Source organism: Pezoporus flaviventris, unplaced genomic scaffold (assembly GCF_033815535.1).
Source record: "Pezoporus flaviventris isolate CSIRO_AGI_PZ_B2104156 unplaced genomic scaffold, CSIRO_AGI_Pfla_v1 ptg000129l, whole genome shotgun sequence".
NCBI lineage: Eukaryota > Metazoa > Chordata > Aves > Psittaciformes > Psittacidae > Pezoporus > Pezoporus flaviventris.
In genome coordinates, this window is record NW_026892677.1 from 389,507 (window position 1) to 410,874 (window position 21,368).

Below are 21,368 nucleotides of genomic sequence, written 5' to 3' on the forward strand. Positions count from 1 at the left end.
CGGGGTGCGGGGAGACGCGGCCGCCAGGGGGCGCCGGCAGCTCACGGCGGGAGGCGGCAGGGCCCGGGCTGCGGCGTGGGGCAAGGCTGGTGCGGCGGGACGGACCCCCCCCCCGCCGCTCTGTGCTCCCCGCTGCGGGCGGGGAACCGGCCCCGGGAGCGGCCCTTCATCGGCGGAGGGGCCCGGCGCTGCCCGCGGCCCGGTGCCCGTTTTGCTCGGCCGAAATTAACCTCGAGGAAGCGGCGTCTTGTACAGCGAACGTGGCGAGCCCGCCGCTCCAGCGGGGTCAGAGCCCCCAGAGCCGCCTGCCACCACCGCAGTGCACCTGTAATCAGAAACGGCTCCGGGCCGTTTATTTCCACGTTAGTGAGTCCTCTGACAAAACGGTGTCGGCCGCAGGCAGCAGGCTGGCGGGGAGTGATGTCCGCTAGCACCGGCGGCCCCCCCCACCCCGGGCGGCGGAACGCCGGGTTGTTTTACCGAGGTCATCCGGGGCGAGAGGAGCAGCTGTTGGGCGCGGGAGAAGGACACCCGCCAGCAGAGACAGGAGCCGATGGAGCGCACTGGGCTGGAGCAGCCCGGCAGCCGCCCCGGGAAGGTGCAGCCCGGCAGAGAGGAAAGGGGCCTAGCGGCAGAGGGGAAAAGGAGGACTGGGACCGGGGGGAGGGACACGCAGCATCCCACCAGAGGTAGCCCAGAGCCGGGGCCGGATAGGCGATGCCGGTCGGGGGTTCCCGCGGAGGGCGGCGGGGTGGGGAGTCCTCCGTCGGTGCCCCCCTTCATCGGAAGGCCTGCAGAAAAGACACAAAAGCGTTTTCTTCGTGCGCGGGGTCTGCAGGGATAAACCCCCTCATGTTTCCACCTGGAAAGACGCGAAGTGATTAGATTGCAGGAAAGTCAATGAGCAGGACGAGCGTACCGCTGTGCTACGAGCGTCGCTGATGACAGATACAGATTATCGGCCGGCCCCAGCGCAGAGTTAGCTTTCACACGAAGATGAGAGCGGGAGGCATCGGCTCTGTCCCTCGGGACTCGCACGGCCGGGCTGGCCGGGACTCGGGGCAGCGGACCCCGGGAGCCACGAAGCGGCCGCGGGTGCCTGAGGCACCCGGGAAACGCGCGTCGGGAAGAGGGAGAGAGACGGACACGGTCACAGTCACCGGGGAGCTCCCCGGCTCACCCCGTCCTGCAGCCCGTAGGGGTGGGTAGCTGTGTACTGGTGCCAAGCCATACCCCGCCGGCGCGGAGCGGCGGAGACGCGCGCTTACCCTGTTCCGTCGGTCCCGTGCAAGGCAGAAAAGTACCGGCGGGGCCGGCTCCTTGGCGCATGGTGAATGGGTTAGCGCCCCGTCTCCCTCTCACTGGCGGAGCCGAAGCGGGCGCTGCTGCCGATGCCCGTTCGGAGGCGGAACCCGGCGGGCCGGGAGGAGGACGTGCTCCATCGCCCCGCGCACCTCCACAGCGAGCGGGAGAGCGGCGGGACGCGGGAGGACCACTGCCCTCCCCGGCGGAATCCCGACGGTGTGCGCCCGGGGGAGGCACCGGCACTGGGAAACAGCCCCAGGCGGGGCGGCGCGATGTCTCCTGCCCCCCCCGAGACGGGCCAACCCCGCGCCCAGGGAGAGCCGGGCGGGTCCGCGGCCCTCGGGGGAGGGTCGCGCCCAGCCGCCGGGCTGCCGTCAGCCCCGACCCGTCGGCCGAGCCCGGGAGCAAAAAGCCAGCAGAAATCGACAAGGGAACAAGGGACTTCGTGAGGAGCGTGATAAACCCTTTACTACTCCTTGTTGCTGCTGTTTGCAACAGGGAGAGGAAAAAGCAATGAAGTCGTTTATTAAACCTTCTTTAGGGCAGCGTCATTTTTAATCTCACGTTTTCACGTTAAGCAGTTTACGAGGATGCACATAAACACACGGTGTTACAGCATGTCCAACTTCAGCAACCGAAAATACAGACCATTGATCGAGCCTGAGTAAACACTTCCCAAATTTACACCGACATTAGAGCTGTTGGTTCAGGCTAAACGAAACCCATTTACCTGCAGACGGGTCTGATGACAGACATCGCAACAACCAAGGGACATCGCGTTTTAGTGCTCTGATGTGGCAAAGCCGATTCATGTTCCCTCTGAACACTTGGGAAAGTTTTAGTTCCCCACTTGTTAATCTTTTCCTTGGCTAACAGCGCATCAAGAAGGCAGGAGCTGGCTGCTGTGAGACGACAAGGAATGGGCTGCAAACACCGATCCCGGGATTATTTTCTATTGAGACCTTAAACCCGAATTCTTCTCTTGGCAAGTGAGCACATACTCGATTAAGAATACCTACGGTAGTTTTGTTTGTGCGAACGAGCTTCGTTCTCCGATGAGGTGTCGGCCGTTCCCCCTCCGCATACCGAGGGCTGTACGTCCCCGCCAGGCCTCTCCGGTGCTGGTGGGGATGGGCAAAGCCCACTGCGAGCAGCCGCTGTTCCCAGCACGAAACACCGCTTTCAGCACCGCGCTACAGACATCCCACTCTAACGCAAGGGGACGGCTGCCGCGCCCTGGGAACCGATAACCGACACCGAGGCGAGCGGGCCGGGAAGCAAGGCTGTCTCCCTCCGCGCTGCGCGGCAGAGCCGCCGTCCGTCCGTCTGTCCCACGCCCGGAGCGGCGCTCGGCGGACGCCTCCGCTGCCTTCCCGGCGCCGCCGCAGCGGGTAGGGCTCCCGGAGCCGAGCCCTTTCTGGCTCAGCGGCGGGTCCCGCCTCACAGCGAGGTCCGCGCCCCGCGGGAAGCGCCCGCCGCGGCGGGACGGGAGCGGAGCGGCGCTGATCCCGGCTGCGGGGTCCCGGTGGCTGCGGCGCGGCCACGTGCGGCCCCGCGCGCTCCCACGGCGCCCGGGGTCCGCCCGGCCCGGCCGTGACGTGTCGGGGTGGGGGCGCTCGGCGCCCGCCGATTGGGCCGCGGCGGCGGCGCGGGGAGGTGGCCGCCCAATGGGCGCGGAGCTCGCCGGTGCCCGCGCGGTTATCTGCGCCCCGGGGCGCGGCACGCAGGGTCCCCGCCGCCGGGACACGCGGCCGAGGCGAGGCGCGGAACCCATCCCAGCGGCACCGGTCTCGGCCCGTCCGTTCTCCCTCTCGATCCCCGGCCCGGGGCAGCAGTCGCAGCCGGCCGGGACGCTCCGCCGGCGGGGGGCTCCTTTCCCCGGGACTCCTACCTCTGCCGGGTGGCTGCGCGGCCCCGACTTGGCTTTCGCCACTCTCCAGCCTGGACGTTCGTGGTGCGCGTCGCCGAGCGGAGGGGGCGGGCGGAGCTGCGCCGCTGTTCCCCTGCTGCCGGCAAACTTTGGTACTTGCGGCTGCTTCCATACTGCCAGCAGAAGAGGGACTGTCCCGCCAGCGCGGGGCCTCGGGGCTGCAGCTGCCGGCGCCGTTGGAGACGGGCCCGCGCTCTCTGATGACCACCAATGTTAGCGGTGGGGCAGATGGATGCTAATCGCCAGAGCGCGTTCGTCCTCAGCAGTACGCCGCTGGCCGCGCTGCACAACATGGCCGAGATGAAGACCTCCCTCTTCCCCTACGCCCTGCAGAACCCCTCCGGCTTCAAGGCGCCGGCCCTGGGCGGGCTCAACACGCAGCTCCCCTTGGGGACGCCGCACGGAATAAGCGACATCCTGGGGAGGCCCGTGGGCTCCGCCAGCAACCTGCTGGGCGGGCTGCCCCGCATCAACGGGCTGGCGGCCTCGGCGGGGATGTACTTCAACCCCGCCGCAGTCTCCCGCTATCCGAAGCCGCTAGCGGAGCTGCCGGGGCGGCCGCCCATCTTCTGGCCGGGAGTGGTGCAGGGCTCTCCCTGGAGAGACCCCCGCCTCGCCTGTCCCGGTAAGTGCGCCCGGTTCCAGCGGGGGGCGCGGCCCGGGGCGGGCGGGCGCGGTGGACGGGGCGGCCGCCGCGATCCGGGACTTCCCTGCACCGAATCCTGCTCGGAGCCAGCCTCGCCCGAGGCAGCCTCGCCGCAGACCGGGCCCCGGGCTGGGACCGGTGCAGACCCGGGCTCTGACGGAGCCGTTTCTCCTCCGCTTTCAGCTCAGGCGGGGATGGTTTTGGACAAGGACGGCAAGAAGAAACACTCGCGCCCGACTTTCTCCGGGCAGCAGATTTTTGCTTTGGAGAAAACCTTCGAACAGACGAAGTACTTGGCCGGACCGGAGAGGGCCCGCCTCGCCTATTCCCTCGGGATGACCGAGAGCCAGGTGAAGGTAGGTCCCGCAGGCGCGCCGGGGCGGGCCCGGGATCCTTCTGCAGACGCCGGGGCAACGCGGCAGCTCCTGGCTTCGGCAGCGATTGTCACCGACCAGGAGAACCGCAGCCGCGCGGCTCGTTTGTTTTAAAGTCATCTGTAATTTAAATTACGTTTGGATATTGGATAAGGATTTTAGCCCAAGTTCTACATAACCTATTTGGTCCTTAGAGTGCTTTGTGTTGCAAGCGATATAGAAAATATTTATATATATCAGAAACCCCCAAACAAACGAACCAATAAAAACCAAAACCAGAGGCGGAAAAAAAATCAAAACCCAAAACCAAACCCAACGAACACACAGAAAAAAAATAAAATCAAACCCACAAACATAAAAAACAACAAAACGAACAAACGAAAAAAGAACCCCCAAACAAATAAACCCTAAATAGATACCCCCACCAAACCCTCAAAAATAACCCAAACCCCTCCCCAAAAAGCCGAGCAGGTAACTGCTTCCCACGGGTGAGTTTTCAGGGCAGATGCTATCCAGCAGTCGGCACGGCTTCCCTTTGCATAACCAAGCAATTATTTGGCAACGACTTGAGGCGCCCCGACCCGTTGAGATGCGCTGGGCACCCAAAAAAACCTTATTTTTCTGGCCACCGTATCTCGTTTTCCACTGAAACCTCCGCTTTTACCATTGCACTGCCCCGGCTGGGGACGTCCGCGGGGTGGTCACCGGGGTAGGGGTGTTGGTGTCCCCAGCGCGTCACCTTTCGGTGGTGTCGCAGCGGCGGGACGCGGCAGCCCGGCACGGGGGAGGGTGTCGGGTCCCGGGGCGGCGGGACTGAGCCGTGCCCGGTGCCTGTGCCCAGGTCTGGTTCCAGAACAGACGGACCAAGTGGCGGAAGCGGCACGCGGCGGAAATGGCCTCGGCGAAGAAGAAGCACGACTCAGAGACGGAGAAGCTGAAGGAGAGCTCGGACAATGAGGACGATGAGGAGTACAACAAGCCCCTCGACCCCAACTCCGACGACGAAAAAATCACGCGGCTACTGAAGAAGCACAAACCCACGGCCCTGTCCCTGGTGAGCCCCTGCAGCACCAGCTCGGATACCTTGTGAGGGCCCCGGCGGCATGGCAGAGAGGGGTGTTGTACAGCCCAAGATGTATGTGAGATGTATATATTTTTTACAGAATAAGTTATGAAATTATTTTCTCTCTCATCGGTGTAAATTTCAAAGGAATTTTTCCAGCGTTTTGGGGTTTTGTTTCGTGTCCCGTTGAGGTTTGCTCCTCTTTCTTTTCACCATCTTGCAGATTTCCTTCTCCTAACAATCAGATTTTGTTACGTTTTCTATGGGTCGCCAAATCCAAGCTCAGCCACTTTGTATAAATTTCAGATTTTGTGCTGTATATTTCTAGTGTAAAAAAATGGCTGTTTTCTTTCAATCCCTCCCTCTACTACGTGTTTTGGCGGTTTGGTTTCTCCTGCCTCCGGATTTTATGCTTAATAATATCAAAAGAGAGAAAACGACCCAAAAAAGCACTAGAGGAAAATGGACACTTGATTTTACATTGGGATCAAATAATGTCTCCACGCGGGTTGGAAAGACTTTGTATAAATCAATAAATTATTTAACAAGCTTCTGCTTTAGCCTGCTTTTTCCCGCATTACCTCGGTTTGGGCTATGGGGCCGAGCGGCGGAGGCTCTGGGAGCGCGGGGCCGCGCGGTTTCTGGCCTTCGCTCCCTCGCCTGGGGGCTCTGACCTGCCCTTCGCTGCCCTCGCCCGGCGTTCCCCTGCTCCTCCGCCGTGGTGGGGCCGTGGTTGGGCGCTCCCGCGCACGGCCGGTCGCTCACATCGGTACCGCCGCCCCGCCCGGAGCTGGGTGCCCGGCCCCGCCGCTCCGCGAGGGGACGAGGATGCGCTGGGGTCGCTGGGCTGAGCCGGGCACTGCCTCACGGGAACTCGGACCTGGGACCCCCCGAACATCCCCGGAAAGAAGATACACGGGACTGAACGTGCAGTCCCGACCCTGCCGTGGCAGCGCCGGTTCCCAGCACCGAAACCGTTTCGGTGCCCGCCGGCAGGCGATGCGCTGCGCTCCGTGGAGGGGACGCGTCCCACCGCGCTGTCCGGCTACCGGCCGCTGCAAAAAGCCGGGAGGTGAACACACCGACCTGGCGGCGGGGTCCGTAAACAGCGACCTCGCGAGCCCCCGGCCCGCACCCGGCACTGGCGGCCCTGCACCTACCGGCGGGGTCACGACCTGCCCATAACGAGACCCAGGCAACGGAGCAGCCGTCGAGCTGCCACGCAGCTGCCCGGGCACGTCGGAAGCGCAGCGGGTGCCAGCCGCTAACCGCGCTGCCTTTTTGCCGTTTACTTTAATTTAATGAATGAGCCATTCTGTTCCTTCCGCCTCCCAGCTACTGCTTCGCAGCCTGAACAAAAGCAACGGCCACTCTGCGGGCCGGCCGCGTTCCACCGGCGGAGGACAGCGCCCCTGGGGGCGGCCGTGACACGCTCCGGCACCGCGGGCCGGTTACGAGTCCCGGTGCTGCCCGCAGCCGTCTTCCACAGCACTGGGCCGGATTTGCGCTCCCGGGCTCCCTGACCGTGGGCGGCTGCGGCCTCTGCCCGCCAGCCAGACGGGAACCGAGAGCTGCGGCCCCGCTGCCCACCGCCGCTGCTCCCCGGTGGCTGCACGGGGTCCGCGGCCCCGGCCTGCCTCGGGACAAATCTCGCTAAGAGGAAGGGCAGCAAAGGCTCTGATCGGCGCCTCCCCCCGCCGGGACCCCCGGCCCGCCTGTGCCGCTCCCCCCAGGCCGCTGGTCTCGCTCGTCCTATTTATTTCCCTCGGACCCGGGCAGCTCCTCGGTTCGGGGGACGGGACTGGGGGTTCTGCAAGTCATTACTCACTGAGAGCAGGGCCTGCCGGGACCTCGCTCGAGCTGCACCGCGGTTACAGACGGAGCAGATCAAGTTTATAAACTGCTCTTGGGCTCTGAGCACTCCGAGACAGGCCGCTGACCGCTGCCGCCGCAGCGATGAACCGGAGCCGGCCTTCCGGCTCCTAAGGAGAAACGACCAAATGAAGCCCACCCGCATCTGCAAGTCGGATCATTCACACCTGCGGCTGTCTGCCTGCCTGGGAGCGCAGTTAAAGCGGCCCGCCGAGCCCCAGCACCTGCGCTCGGGGATGACCGCTCGGTGCTTCGCGGAGCGGGGCCCTGGCGCTGCGCAGAGACCGACAGCGGTCTTGGGGCCGGATCCCCCAGCTGCGGGCGGGAGCGCTGCCGGTAACGGCCCCGCTCGGGCGTCGCTCAGCGCCGAAGCTGCGTTTTACGAGTTCCTGCGGGCTCAGTTTATGACTCGTCGAGTAACTGTGACCGGTCACCCCTGCCCTGCGCCTGCAGCCCGGCGGGGTCCGTATTCACAGCCTCCCGCTCTACGGCTGCGGGGAGTGAACGAGGCTCCATCACGAGCTTGACCAGGCAGCGGGTTTTCTGCACCCGGGGGGAGTCAGGAAGGAGCTCACGGTGGCAAATTCATCTTGCTGCTGCGCGCTGGCATCTCCTGAACAGCTCACAGTCACGTAACTCCCCGTGCATTAGCACTCCAACGCAAACTCCAAAACGTCTTTTCCTCGGTTTGTCTTGTGTTTTGGTTAACTCTGCGAGCTGCATTCTGCAACACGGGTTCCCATCTGAGAAATACCCCGTTAACTGGCAGGAGATTAAAAGGTAACTCATTAATAAGATATGTGACAATTAAATAATTTCCCTGTAGTCACCAATGCTCAAATTAAAGGGACAGACACAACCGCATTCACCATGATTAGTTTTATTGCTTGAGAACCAGAGTACTCGTTTCTAAAGGCCTTCGAAGTTATCATGAGTTTGCTTAAATAGAATTACTGTGTGGTTATAATGCAACATGGCACAACGACGATACAGAGCTGCAACACCCGCTGGGCAACAGCACTTAACAGAAACCCAGCTCGTACTGCTGAGAACACACTCTGCAAGCGGACATCAAATCATTTTCAATGGTAGTGATTTATACCAAAATCAAGCATCAATCTAATGCCATCACGCAGTCCATGAACTCTGTAGTGTTCTAAATTAAATCAATAAAACATACATTTGTGTTTCATCAACAGACTCCCTAATTACCTTTTAATGTTTTATTTAGTGGTGGGAGAAAAATGTTCGTAACAAGGTTATATTATAGCTGCACCGAGCTACTAACCAGGAAAATTTACAGTTGTTTTTTTTTTTTCTTCTTTTAACACTGTATAAATACAGTCTGTGTCCAATATAGCTGCTACCTGAAGCAGACTATCATTCTCTTCTCCCGTGTTGTTATTGTTTCAATATAGAATACTTGGCACCATAAACAGTAACAAAAGACAGACAAAACCAGTTTACAAAATTCTGGAAAGTTACACCCAAACCTAGCTAAGAACTTCACATTCAATCCTTAATATTACATAGAAAGAAGGGATTATAGGAGTAACAAAGTGAAACTGCTAATATATGTGCTATATAGTATGCTATATATATCTGTATCCAGGATGGCACTGCTATATATTATTTATTATATAAATGTTGGCTGTTGATGTACACTTAACTAAACCTGCTAGGACTCGGACACTAACTGCTGATATGGCACTCTCAAGCATTCATATTGGAAAGTATATTTAGCATAAGTTTTGGTCAGGTTTATAAATTATTTATATATCTGTGTATATATACACATACATACATATATATACACACACATATATGTATGTATAGAAAGCAGCTGCTGTGTGATTCAAAAACCATGTAACATGGCAGTATAGTAAATAACATGAGAAAAAAAATTATAAAAATGAAAACCAAAATACTAAAACTAAAAACACAAACCATAAGCCTTGGTCAACAAAGAAAATACCATTTAAAACCATCGATAGCTCTATCTATACAATCCAATGTACAAAACCCCAAAGTGGTAAAGATATATAATGTTAGGCATGACACCTTTAGAAGTTCATAATATGCTTTTCCACATTGACAAACACTTACTAAAAGTTGAAAGTCGTGAAATCTAAAATACAGAACATCTCTGCTGTCTATTTAGAGTTTTGGCAACAGAATCGTGACATATATATAAAAAATAATTCCACGTTTCTACTTGATGTCACATGAACATACAAGACAGTGAGGTATGTGAGGCTTTTCTCAAACAGAGTCCAGATGCTGAAGCATAGTGTACGATCAGCAGTCTAAAAATGTGGCACTCGGGACTTGATTTATCAATACAGCTGTTAGGATTAAGTGTTTCGGTTCGTGGTGTGCTCCTTCCCTCCTGCTACAGGCTGGCTTCACGGAAAATCTTCTCGTTCCGTTGGCATCTTTTTCCTGTTGCAGAATTGGCAGGTTTTTAAAAAGAAAAATAAACACAGGGGAAATGTTGTAGAGAATATAAACGTAGAGGAAAAAAAATGATATTTACCACCACATCACTGCACGACACAACACTTGTGCACATTTGCAATAGGTTTACCTGCCCCAGCAGCTATTCGAAAGGACAGGAACACAGGCTGCAGCAAGTCAGGGAAAAATAGAAGTTACATGTTTGAAATGGAACCATTATGTTTTCACAGTCAGCAGTAAACACAACAAAAATTCCTCTAAGACTGGGAACAAAACAGTGCAAGCATTTTTCTGATTAATCTAGCTACAAAATGCACAGGAGAACTCCATCATCTTCCTACAGGTCTCTGCTCCCCTTGAAGTCTAAGGGGAAATTTGCCCCTGATTTCCACAGGAAGAGGCTCTGGTTTTAGACACAGCTCCCCCTTATCACTGATTGCATCAGTGCTCTGCTGCAACTGCATGCTAAAAAGATCTGCGTTAGGTACACCAGTGACAAGGGAAAGAGATTTCTGGTTGTGAGCTGGCTGCCCTGCAGCTGCTGACACGCTGAGCTTCCCATCTCACCGTAGCAGTGAGTAAACTGCTGTAGTTTAAAACCCAACTTGGGTATATCTGGACAAATACCTTAAGCACATTCTTCCTTAGAACAACACCACTGTCTCACAAGAACTCTTGACCATGAAAGTAAATACAGGCATGTATTTGTGAATTTGGATGCATGCATACACATGTGGTTACCCACTATCCATCACTGAATTAACACTCAAGAGGCTTAGTGCTGTCTGATGCATTACCACTATCATATAGTTTACAAGTTTCTACATGAGTTTTTATAGGTCTTGTATTGTTTTACTCTGGGCTTTCAGAGCTTTCCTCCTCCTCCTTGATCAGCTTTTTTCAAAGAGAGCAAACGCTCAGTTTGGCTGAATTCCTGACTGTGCTTCCCACCTGCTATCTGCAGCAGAGAAGGTTGTAAAATTCTGTCTTGGCGCTGCCAATATGTTGTTTTACTAACGAGCAGCGAGGCACCAACTTCATGGAATCTATGCCTTGGAAGCTTTTTTAATAACCTAGTAAAAAGTGGGTTTTCAACTACAATCAAACTACTTCTGTTTTACAGCAAGAGTCGTAAGTGCACAGACAGCTGCTGCTCCTCTTCATTTTGTATTGTACCACGCTTCCAGCCTAGAGCCCATCATCCTGTTCTTTATTTTATTTCATACAAGTGCCTACTCTAATATACTGTCTGCTTTCAGTTGAATACAACTTTAAAACATTTTCAAGCCTTTAAATTGAAAATAGGAGAGAGATATAGTTGACTTAAACATAGAGTTAACAGAAACTACTGCACACATTCTTCGTCCTCATGAGAAAGACTTAGGAGATACAGTCTAAATGTTTGGCTTATTTACCTTGTGATCCCCCATGCAGACATTAGGCCCAATGTGGTCATATATTACTATCTTCTCATCATTTTCTGACTAGTTAAAAGAAAAAGAAACACAACAAACCCCTGGTCAGTGCAGGCATTCTCTGCATTACACACACAGAAAGAAACACAGAAAAGATTTATGCAAATAGTTCAAACCAGCTTCTGAGCAAAGCAACATAAACACATCTTCATTTGGCTTCTCCAGAGAAAGACCACGTAGAATGAGTTTTTATGTCCAGTGCTGTTTGCAGTCATTTGTGCAATTTGTCCATGCAAAATAACTGACAAAATCACTGCACCTACTCCTTGCCACTGGGACCTCAAGACATTTTAACAATTGGGTGGGTGAAATGAATGGCTTGGGTATGATGCATCCAGCCTTCTGCCAGGGACATGCAGTCAGTGCATTTGGCCAGTCCTTTTTTAAGAACAGCACACAATTTTTATTGAATGAGGAGCGATAGATGCTGTTCTTCAAATTAAATGCAATCCACATTGCCTTCTAAGAGCATCTGATTTCACCATATAGGTGATTTTAAATGTTTGGAGAAGGGAATGAATTTACAGTTTATGAGTATAATCTTTAACCTTTCTATGAGACATATTTCTTCTTCTGAAAAAACCTATCAACTTTAAGAAAACCAGGAAGTGAAAGATGACATTTCTCCAGACTCCATTATGAATCACTTTCATTTTGTTCCATGTTGAACTCTATCCTCATGCACTGACTTCTTTAGCATTTGTAACTTAACGAATAATAAAACGTACTCATCTTTCTGTCACTTGCAATAAATGTCATTTTGAGAATCTGTTTTGATTCTCAAGCACAATACTTCAGGAATAAATACAAAACCACTGCCATACAAGACGATTTCTTATGCTGAACAATTCCTATGAGCTAATTACACCTGCGATCTGCACACTCCCAAGTCTCTAATACAATCATAGATGTGCTTTAAAGCAGTTGGCAATACTAATTTATTTTGTACGAAACAGTCAAGACTTTCTCATCTGTAATCAGTCAAGTTTACTGGGCATTAACTTTATATAAACAGTAGCATTTAGGACTATAAAGTTAAAACTGAATTATCTTTAATGCAGTAAGGAAGCTTAAGGTCAGATTTACTTTATAGCATGGTTGTCTGCCAAAAATATAAAAACATAACCTTCTGCATTGTATGCATGAGCACTTTCCAATATTTCAAGATCATAATGCCACCAGCATCGGAAGTGGGGATACATTCATCAAAAGTGACTTGATAATTTACAAAGGCAGCATAAAATTGTGGATTTTCAACTGCATAATCTTTAGACAGATAAACAAATTACAGCAGTGCACAAGCAGAAACAATATACACTTGGCTGAGCATTCATTACTTCATGCTATCAGGCATCAAGGCAGCTCCCTAGCAGTGGGCAACCTTTGGTGTTTTAGGGCTCAGGAAGCATAAAATAACATGATGGTGAGGTAACCGACCATGGCATGATAGATGATGTTGCATGAAAGCTGTTTACAGCCCATGTCTGTACAATCTGTAATGCCTACTGTGGAGCTGAGCACACTGTACAGTGTGGCAATTTGTGCACCCTGTCCTTTCTTTACATGGGATTAAAATACAGATTTACCAGAGTTGTTTTAAATAAAATATAGAATTGCAAAGTGAGAAAAATAAATTCTTTATTTGCCTATAAGAAAAATGAATACAGCAAAATAATTACCTGCCTCAGAATATTCAATACCTAGCTACAGCCAGAAATTCTTTACAATTTCATATATATTTGTGTTTGAAGGATATGTCATAGTGTAACGAGTTAATTAAAATCTGCTTTTACTTTCTTCGCAGTTCCTTTTAAAGCTCCAAAGCCTCTGCAATGGAGTAAATTCTCAAAGGCAAGGCAAATAGTGCTTGCTGTGCAGAACCACAGAAACCTGTAAGGTCATTTTTCCCTTTCCTCTATCACTTCGGCATTCTTTTCTACTAAATATTTCCATTCAGCTTTATGGGCCAGACTTGCAGCCTGGTTTTGAGCTGGGTAAGCTGGCTCCTTTCTCTGTACAAACTCCCTGAGGGAAGCCACTGTGCTGTGCGGCCTCATCCCCAGCTGCAACCTTGTGTACGCGCTTCTGGAGATGTCCCACACTGCGGGCTCGGAATTTGCAAACGCAGGGACAAAATTCTGTGCGTTTTAAATGTAACTTTGAAGGATCCAACCATTGGGCTTCTGGCCCATGGAGACCGAGAACTGGGCTGAGCGACCTCAGAGTTACACATTTCTGTAACGCTCTAACTTGGCTTTCCTTTGTTTAATTTTCTCCCATTATATCCAAGTTATACCCCCTAGATAACCTGAAAGAATTCCTTTCCCTCTGTACTGTTTACACTCTTCAAGCCTTTGTGTACACTTCTATCTGCTTATTCACAGCTTTTAAAGAAAAAACTTCCCTCATTGGCCACTCTTTCCATGGTTTTAAACCTTTGTTCTTCAGGAATTTCATGGGCACCAAGTACTAGGTTTTGATATTTTGGGTAAAGTCTCACTTTTTCATAGGATATTTCTGTCCAACAAGATCAGATAACACTGATTTTGACATTACTGTTCAAAGCCTATGTTCCTCTCAGCTCCATGGTATTTTAATTAAATCCTGTAGTACAGGCATTGTCTAAAGTTCTGGGTGAAGCTTCAAGCTCTCTTGCAGACACTTCTTACACATTACAATAAGTGAGGAAGAACATTGAATGGAAATTTGAGTAGCTATGGAAAAAATCTTCTCAGCCTTTCAGTGAGTTATATACTGCAAAGCAAACAGTCTAATCATGAGACAAATAACCCTGATGAGAGAGAGAAACAGGTTATAAACTTCAGGAGAGCAAGTTTCAAGGGTTCCGTTAATCTAAACAGAAGAAAAAAGAAGCCATGAAACTACAGAATACGGATTTCTTTGAGAAGATGATTTTCTGCAATTCACTCCCATTCAGCTGCATTACTTATAAAAGCAACATACAGACAGACACACGGCAATTTCGGGTTTGGCGAGTCTGTTCTGTATCTGACAGTCAGATAGTCTGGTCAGCAGGATAACCTCAACACTGCAAGTCACAGCACATTCACCCTTCTGTTGTGCTCGTGGCCAAGGCTGGGAACAGGAGGGAAAGCTTAGCTCAGGGCAGAAAGGCCTGGGTGGGATCTCCTGATATCATACATGATTTCCTGATGTGTTCTTGGTCCTTTACAACAGCTGGTACCTAGTATAAACAGGACGGCTCCCCAGCTACCACAGGCAAGCATACAGGAAAATCAGAGGCAGTGTGAGCTGGCTCATGTAACTGCTGACCTGGTTCAGTGTTTCCAAGGAAAGGAAGAGAGCAGAGGGCAGTAAGCAGGAGAGAGAGAAAATGAGGGAAAAGGAAAATTGGAAAGCTCCTGACCTCTGTCTAGATCAACCCTGGGTGGAACATCACCAGGTTTACCTTACTGCTGTACATTAAAACCCCAAGGGGAACTATAGGTTCTAAAAATGTTGTACAATGGTATTTTTAAAGCTCCAGTGGAATGTCTAAATTGAGGCACTTAATAAGTGTACCAAGGTTAGGAGCCTACCTGTTGGAGACTCTGCCTTCATTCAGGGGACAGTGATAGGAGATTTGGCCTATCTAGGAACTAACATACTCTTAGGAAATCCAGTTCTCACCATCAGCAACAGAAGGAACTTAAATCTACCACACTTGTAACTCGGGTCCCTCAAGCTGCTGCCACACAGGTTTTTCTTCCAGTAGCATTACTCCTCAGTCAGCAGCTACTCCTGCTTCTGTTTGCGTCTGAGCTGAAGCCTCAGCAAGGGCTGCTCGTGCTGCTGTGCAGTGGGCTGGGGACTGATGGGGTTTTATTTTCTGTTATTCTTGTTTAAAAAGAGGCAGGTTTCCCATCGGCCCGCACCCCAGGGCAGCACTGACACACACAGGAGAGACCGCAGCAGCCAGCGCTGGCAGCTCATGTACCACAAGAGGCGTTTGTGACACCTTGGGCTTTGGTAACTGCCAACAGTTCAACTGGGACAAACCTGCATTCTTGGGTGGGAGGCACTGGAGGCATAACAGTTCATTACTGCCATGGTAAGCTGTCTTAGCGTGGTGTTTGCTACAGGCAACTGAAAATCCAGGAACAAGCAGAAGTGTATCAGCCCTACCCACCTCTGCTGAAGGTAAACATACGTGGAGCCGCAGTGTGGCTGCAGGTCTGTACTTACTTTCAAAATGAGCTCCTTGGCTGAGTGGGACATCAGGATTCTGTCACACCAGGCTGGACATCTTGTATTCATGTACTGCTTTCCCTGGCTGGAGTCCTCACTGTAGGGGTAACTGCAAACAAATCACAATCACAGCCATCAGCAACTCCTTGGAAGCAGCCAAAAACCTCTGGCTCAATCAACCACATTAATTAAAAGATGTCACTGGCAAAAAGCAGCTCTTTTAGACTCTTCTCAAATTTATCATCCTTCTTTTCTCCTTCCCCTTTCTTTCTCATGTGCTCTTTCTCTGTTTCTCATATCTACCACTCTTCTTCAGGTCAACACATTAAGACACATACAGTCTCTGAACTCTTCCCTCCTACTTTGCAGTCTTGCATGTGAAAGTGTTTAAAGACAGAAAACTACCTGTGTGAAAGTATGAAAATCATTTCAACAGCTCAAGCCCAGAGCAGGCTGCTGGCTGTCACCATGGAAAATAAATAAAGAGAAGATGAAACAGGAAACCTAGGGGAAAAACAAGTTCTTCTCACAGGATTTCTTTGCAGGGTTCTCTCAAGGATGGCTATCCAGGAATGTTTTAACAGAAAATAGTTCAGAGCACTGGGATCTCTGCAGCTGTACACAACTCCCACCTGTATGGATTCTCTGAGCCTGACAGAAGGGAAGGGATGACACAAAAGCAGGCTCTTCAGGGGATTTCTGCAGAGCCAAGGAATTGGGAATAAGGTTTAAGGACAATGATACTGACTGCATAAGGTCCTGTACCTTTACATGAAACTGTGTTAACAAGATGCAAATTATTCCGTAAAGGCATCTGGAATAGAAGCTGATTAAATGGTAGTTATGCTGTGGGGTCACTGTAAATGTGCTATGTGATCTCCAGTGTGTTATAACTTACCTTTAAAAGGCAACAGAACCTGTTTAATTTAACCTACAGAACAGTCAGAAGTAAGCTAACTCAACATGCCTGTGTGAACCACAGGCTGAAATCACCTAAAGGACCTGAAGTGGCAGCCTCCGGTTCAACCGCTGGGAGCCTAAAGCCAAAGCTTTCGTTCTTTAATCCAGATGCTTAGTATGACAGAACTTTGAATGTGATGATGGCTCAGCATGCTGCAAGGCCCTCTTTTTTTCCCAGACCATTTCCAAAACGGCATGGGGAAGCAGCCAAAGAGAAGTTTGGGGGAAATCCAGGGCGTTTGTGACTCAGTTTCTTGAATATTGGTCCTGAATGAACTGAAGTTTATCCTTGATGAATACATCATGAGGCTGATGCATATTATCTACACATGTATGTTGGGTGTATTTAAAATGACATTCGTATTTTGTTCTGCTCATCACTTTATTCATAAAGGAAATACTGAGGTTTTCCTGACGTGTGTTAAGAAAGCATTTCTGGCATTGTAACAAAAAGGTATGCATGCTTGAAGAGAAACTTATTTACCGCCCTACTTGGTGGGATGCTCTGAAACTGAGACATATAGCTTTCTACCAAATGGGTTTACAAGCTACACTGCCATTAAAAAGATTAGCCATGGCAAGCATCCAAAGAAAGCGCACTGAACGTACTGGAACAAACCAGTGATCTTAGTACCTTTTCCACCTCATCAAACCTAACAAGACTCATTTTCAAAACATATTATGAGAATTCAATTTGCTGCTTCACTGACGTACAGAAGCACAGCTTATTTCTGAGTGTCTCTGAAATACTTTGATGATGTAATACTGTTGGTAGTAGAAGCTCCTTGTCTGCAATTTAAGGGTTGACTTTTTCTGGTAACCTCTTTCTTTAGGTACTCAAGAACCACACACAGCTGAAGCAACTTCTTATGACATAAGGTAGAAGAATCAATCACATCGCATCTAATCCTTCCTTTTACAGCATTAACTGTATGGCTTTTAAAGTATGATGTTCCGCACCTGGAATGATCTGTTACTGCTCTGTGCTGGAGCATTTCATCTGAGAGCCCATATTCTATGAAATGGTATTTATCAATTTGCTTTATTGATCTTAACGTTTCACAGGGTGAAAACTTCTGCCAATTTTTCAAGGTCTTTAGTGCTGATCACCCAGTCAAGAAGTTACTGCAGTTTACAAATATCTTTGACAAGTCGGATTTCTAGTGGCTGTGACAGAGATGAAAATAAAATGTTGCAAAAGTTATCCAGACAAAATGATCTGTAGGTAATAATTTTATACCATAAAGTGGGGCAAGCTCTTCTTTTTATAAGGCAGCATCCTTCCTTCAAGCCAGAAGTGTGGAGCACTCTGTCTTGCTGCACCCTACGGAGTAAGGCTTCTGCCTCCCCACCACTGCCTCCCTGGCTCGTGCAAGTCTCATTCAGTGAAATGCTGACACAGATGTAATAAAAAATCCTAACTAGCTATGCCCCCCAAACTCTTTTCTCTCCTACTTCATGCTCTAGAAGGATCACAAGTACTTCGGAATAAGGAGGCTTCCTTTGCAGATGGGCTCAAAAAGCGGTTGTGACTCAGAATTGCTGGGAGGGATGCTTCTTTGTGACTTAACAGGTTGTGGGGACAGAAGAGTTTGGTTTATTATATGCCATTTATCTTCACTAGATTTTTGCAAATAAAAGCTGTACTAGAGGTTTCTGGAATAGGACTGTTACCCAAGAGATTGTCATGAAACATACTGCTGAATGCATGCTATTCCAGAATAATTTTTCACACAAGATGCACTCCAGTAGCTGTCTCTGTCATCCTGTTCTGTAGTTAAGTGAACAACAGTATGAAAATGGTGTGACTCTTTCCAGAACTGAATCATCTTCTTGTGAACTCTGAAGCTTTGACATGGTTGGAACACTTGTAAGGTTTTTTTCCTCTATGGATACTCTGGTGTCTCACATGATGTTACCTCACTGGGATGCCTTCCAGCCAGCTAATGGGATTTAAAACCAGTCAACAGAAGCAAAAGAGGAGACAGACAGCTGCAGAAGCTTTTGGGGAAGCCAGGGTGATGATTCTGGTGCTGCCATAAGAGAGATGATGTTGCAAAAATCAAAGACACAAGGAAAACAGGGGAAGCCTCAGAACTGCCACACATGACCTGGCTCAGTTTGTCTTGTGCACAAAGCCTGTCACCAGAATGCAGCCTCTGGCTCTGCTCCTGTGCTCCCCACAAACACAGGGACATCTCCCAAGGCTGGCAGCTTAGCCCCGCAACCATGAGGGCTGTGGAGCACCCAACAGGACAACTAACAGGGGAGCATGTATTTTGGGAAAAGCAGGACATAAGACATGACATTCATTTTGCTCCTGCAATAGAACAAGTGCCTCGACAGCGCAGACTCAGGAAACTGGAAAGGACTTCCACTGACTTCAATGGGCTAACCAAGATAGAAGAGTGCTAGGACACACTTGATATGACTATGAACCTTCTGTTCTCTCTAGGATGGCTTCATAATTTACCCCCTCTTTTCTTCTTTTCAGCCCCACTGCTCACATGCTTCTTTGAACTAAAGCACAGCCTCTTAAAGAATAATGTAAATTCAAATTTGCGTGCATGCAAAAAGCAGAACTGCTCTTGTAATACACATCTTCCCAAAGATGTGAAGCATAAGACTGTCTACTATCAAGTGCATTAAACCAGCTTTGTTTTGCTGACATCTGCAGCCTCTTTTAATATGCTCTTTCCAGGCAAGTAGGGAACTCAGAGTTCTTAATTCAAAACTGGGTTAATAATTCTAGTTAACAGATCTTCTGATCTATGAACATTATAAACAATTACAGGCTTGATAAAAACAACTGCAGATCTGATACAGATCAATTTAACGGCTCTACACCAAATAATCGCGAGTTAAAAATTCCAGTATCAATCTGCTGGAGGGTAAGCATCATGCCAACTCCCTGTGCACGCATTATTAGTCTTGACCATCAGAACCGTGACTGTGGCAGACAGAAAGGGAGAACCAGTGCTCCCAGGCTCAGGACTAGACAGGGAAGGATGTCTTTTTTTTCCCCCTTTCACCAGCATTCTGCCTCAATTACAATCTATCTTGTGCAATGTACAGAAAACAGTGATCCGGAGAAAGAATAGTGAGTGCTCATGTAAAAATGATGACAACAGATAGAGGCCCCTAGGTACCCCTGAAATAGAAATGATAAATAGATACAGTGCTAACACATACAGGTGCTGTAGGTAAGACTGTACACACTTCCTGCCTTTAGTATTCAGTACAGTTACTGACCCCTTTTTATTCTAAGTACACACACACACTATATTATATGTATTTAGAAATACAAATGGAGAAATGAAGAATTCCATGTGAAACAACTTCCCTGCCCTGTTTAAAACAGTGTCAAAGTTGAAATTTAGGACCTTAACCCCTAATGGTAGCTGAATAACTAAGAGTAAAACCATTCTGTTATTCTCAGTGTATGCCCGCAGAGTTATGCAAAATATACTTTGACTGTATACGCCTCTGGATGATGGAGAGGCAGCAGTTCTGGAGCTGGAGCAGCCATGCGAGAGGCTTGTATAATTTACCTCCAGTTGTTCAGGATTTATTTTTCCTCAAGGTGCTCCTCCAGCTGTTTGTCCACCTTATTTCACAAACTTTTGTTTCAGTTGCACTCATTTTACTTAACCAGGATTACTGTCAGGTGAGTTTTCTGAATAAAAAGTCCAAAAGGTACCAGTTAAAGCAACATCGTTAATATAAAGCCCGATGTTGTATAAATTTAGCCAAACACTTTGAGGAATTGTGAGCTAACTGAATGAGGAGCAGGCTGTTCAATGAACTACTGGCATTAGAGTTAAAAAGGATGAGAGCTACTTCGCAACTGTTTGGGGAAAATAAAATATAACAGCATCAGTAATATCCCTGCACTCCTGCTGTTGGCAGGGACTGTCAAAGATGATTGCACACCCTCACAGAAATACTTCCTGCAGGGTGGAAGGTCTCCTGACATCAGAAACCATCCCATCAGCAGGGTCTGGACTCGAAACACAAGCCAACAATGCCATGTGTATAAATGTCTCCTTAACTGGCATATCCAGCCAGGAAAAACGCTCCTAATGAACTCTTGCGTTGTGCAGGAAAGGATGAATGTGCTCCTGAGATGGGTGAAATGTACTTTCTAATAGAAAATACTGCATTCACCCTGGGTTACTGGTACCTTTCAAAGCCATCTCCTGCATGGCTCTGCCTGCTAGCTCGGCTTCATGCACATTGACCATGCCCCACTGCTGTCAGGCCCCTTGTATCGCCTGAGGGATCCTACTTCCTATGGGCAAAGCATCCCAGGAGTGCTGCAGGGAGGGTGACACCATCCTCCAGCCAGCAGGCAGGAAAAATTAAGCTGTGTAATCTTCTTTAGTATAATGCAGGTCCTTCTGAAAAACTGTGCATCCTCTGTCTAGATTGATGTGCAGATGCTTAGGCAAACCAGCATGTTTCAGGGAGCAGAAATAACTCCTACTCAAAGACCACTTGTTCTCATCTATTCAATGTCCCCATATTTTCATCACTGGACTGCTTCTAACACAAAATATTTGAGATTTGGGATTATAAAGCATTGATGAAAGCTGAGCTCTTCATGGGAAAAGCAGGGGCAGTTTGATTTGGTCTGGTTCAGATTTTGAACTCGGGTATGAGTCCTCACATTTACTAAACTTTCCCTTTTAATTCTGTCTATTTACATACAATATTCAGAGAGAACTTCAAAAGGGGAAACATCCCAACCACTTGTCATCAGAAAATTAGTTACTATTTTTGTATTTTCTAAGAAAATGTTGGACCTATTTACCTTCAGCTCTGTCACACTTTCAGATTGTCTAAGATGCTTTTACCAGAAGCAAGGACAGTCAACGTAGGCTGCCTGTTCAAGGATTGGGTGCTTTAAAAGTTGCAAGGCCAAAGATATAGATAAAAATATTTTGGTCTTTTTAATTGACAAGGTCCCAGCTCAGCATTAGTGTGAGCTGGTACATGAGTATGGTTTCAATAAAATGTCATTTGACCAACTGAGGTATGACATTGCATTTTTGTCAGCTTCCAGATTGCTCATTTC

General features: G+C 49.4%; 2 protein-coding genes across 4 annotated transcripts in view; one reads left to right on the top strand and one right to left on the bottom strand.

The window, feature by feature from the left end:
• The first annotated feature begins 3,043 nt into the window (after positions 1–3,043).
• Positions 3,044–5,871, top strand: NKX6-2 (NK6 homeobox 2). 2 transcript variants are annotated; one of them, XM_061478556.1, is made up of 3 exons: positions 3,044–3,860; positions 4,065–4,237; positions 5,097–5,871. In XM_061478556.1, the coding sequence occupies exons 1-3, from the start codon at positions 3,446–3,448 to the stop codon at positions 5,343–5,345; spliced, it is 837 nt and encodes a 278-aa protein (XP_061334540.1). In that variant the 5' UTR covers positions 3,044–3,445; the 3' UTR covers positions 5,346–5,871. The 2 variants fall into 2 exon arrangements, with proteins under 2 accessions (XP_061334540.1, XP_061334541.1); XM_061478557.1 differs by having other exon boundaries at positions 4,070–4,237; positions 5,097–5,361.
• A 3,620-nt stretch (positions 5,872–9,491) lies between these two features.
• Positions 9,492–21,368, bottom strand: part of INPP5A (inositol polyphosphate-5-phosphatase A) — a 213,101-nt gene continuing 201,224 nt past the window's right edge. For both annotated transcript variants that reach the window (XM_061478615.1, XM_061478613.1), the window contains exons 13-16: positions 15,329–15,440; positions 11,063–11,131; positions 9,727–9,814; positions 9,492–9,632 (exon numbers count right to left, since the gene is read on the bottom strand). In XM_061478615.1, coding sequence (XP_061334599.1) covers positions 9,734–9,814; positions 11,063–11,131; positions 15,329–15,440 — 262 coding nt within the window. In that variant the 3' untranslated portion in view covers positions 9,492–9,632; positions 9,727–9,733. The remainder of the gene's footprint in view (positions 9,633–9,726; positions 9,815–11,062; positions 11,132–15,328; positions 15,441–21,368) is intronic.

Coding starts and splice junctions, on each gene's coding strand:
- NKX6-2 (XM_061478556.1), top strand. CDS start 3,446: ATGTTAGCGGTGGGGCAGATGGATGCTAATCGCCAGAGCGCGTTCGTC. Junction 3,861..4,064: donor CCCCCGCCTCGCCTGTCCCG/GTAAGTGCGCCC, acceptor CTCCGCTTTCAG/CTCAGGCGGGGATGGTTTTG. Junction 4,238..5,096: donor TGACCGAGAGCCAGGTGAAG/GTAGGTCCCGCA, acceptor GCCTGTGCCCAG/GTCTGGTTCCAGAACAGACG.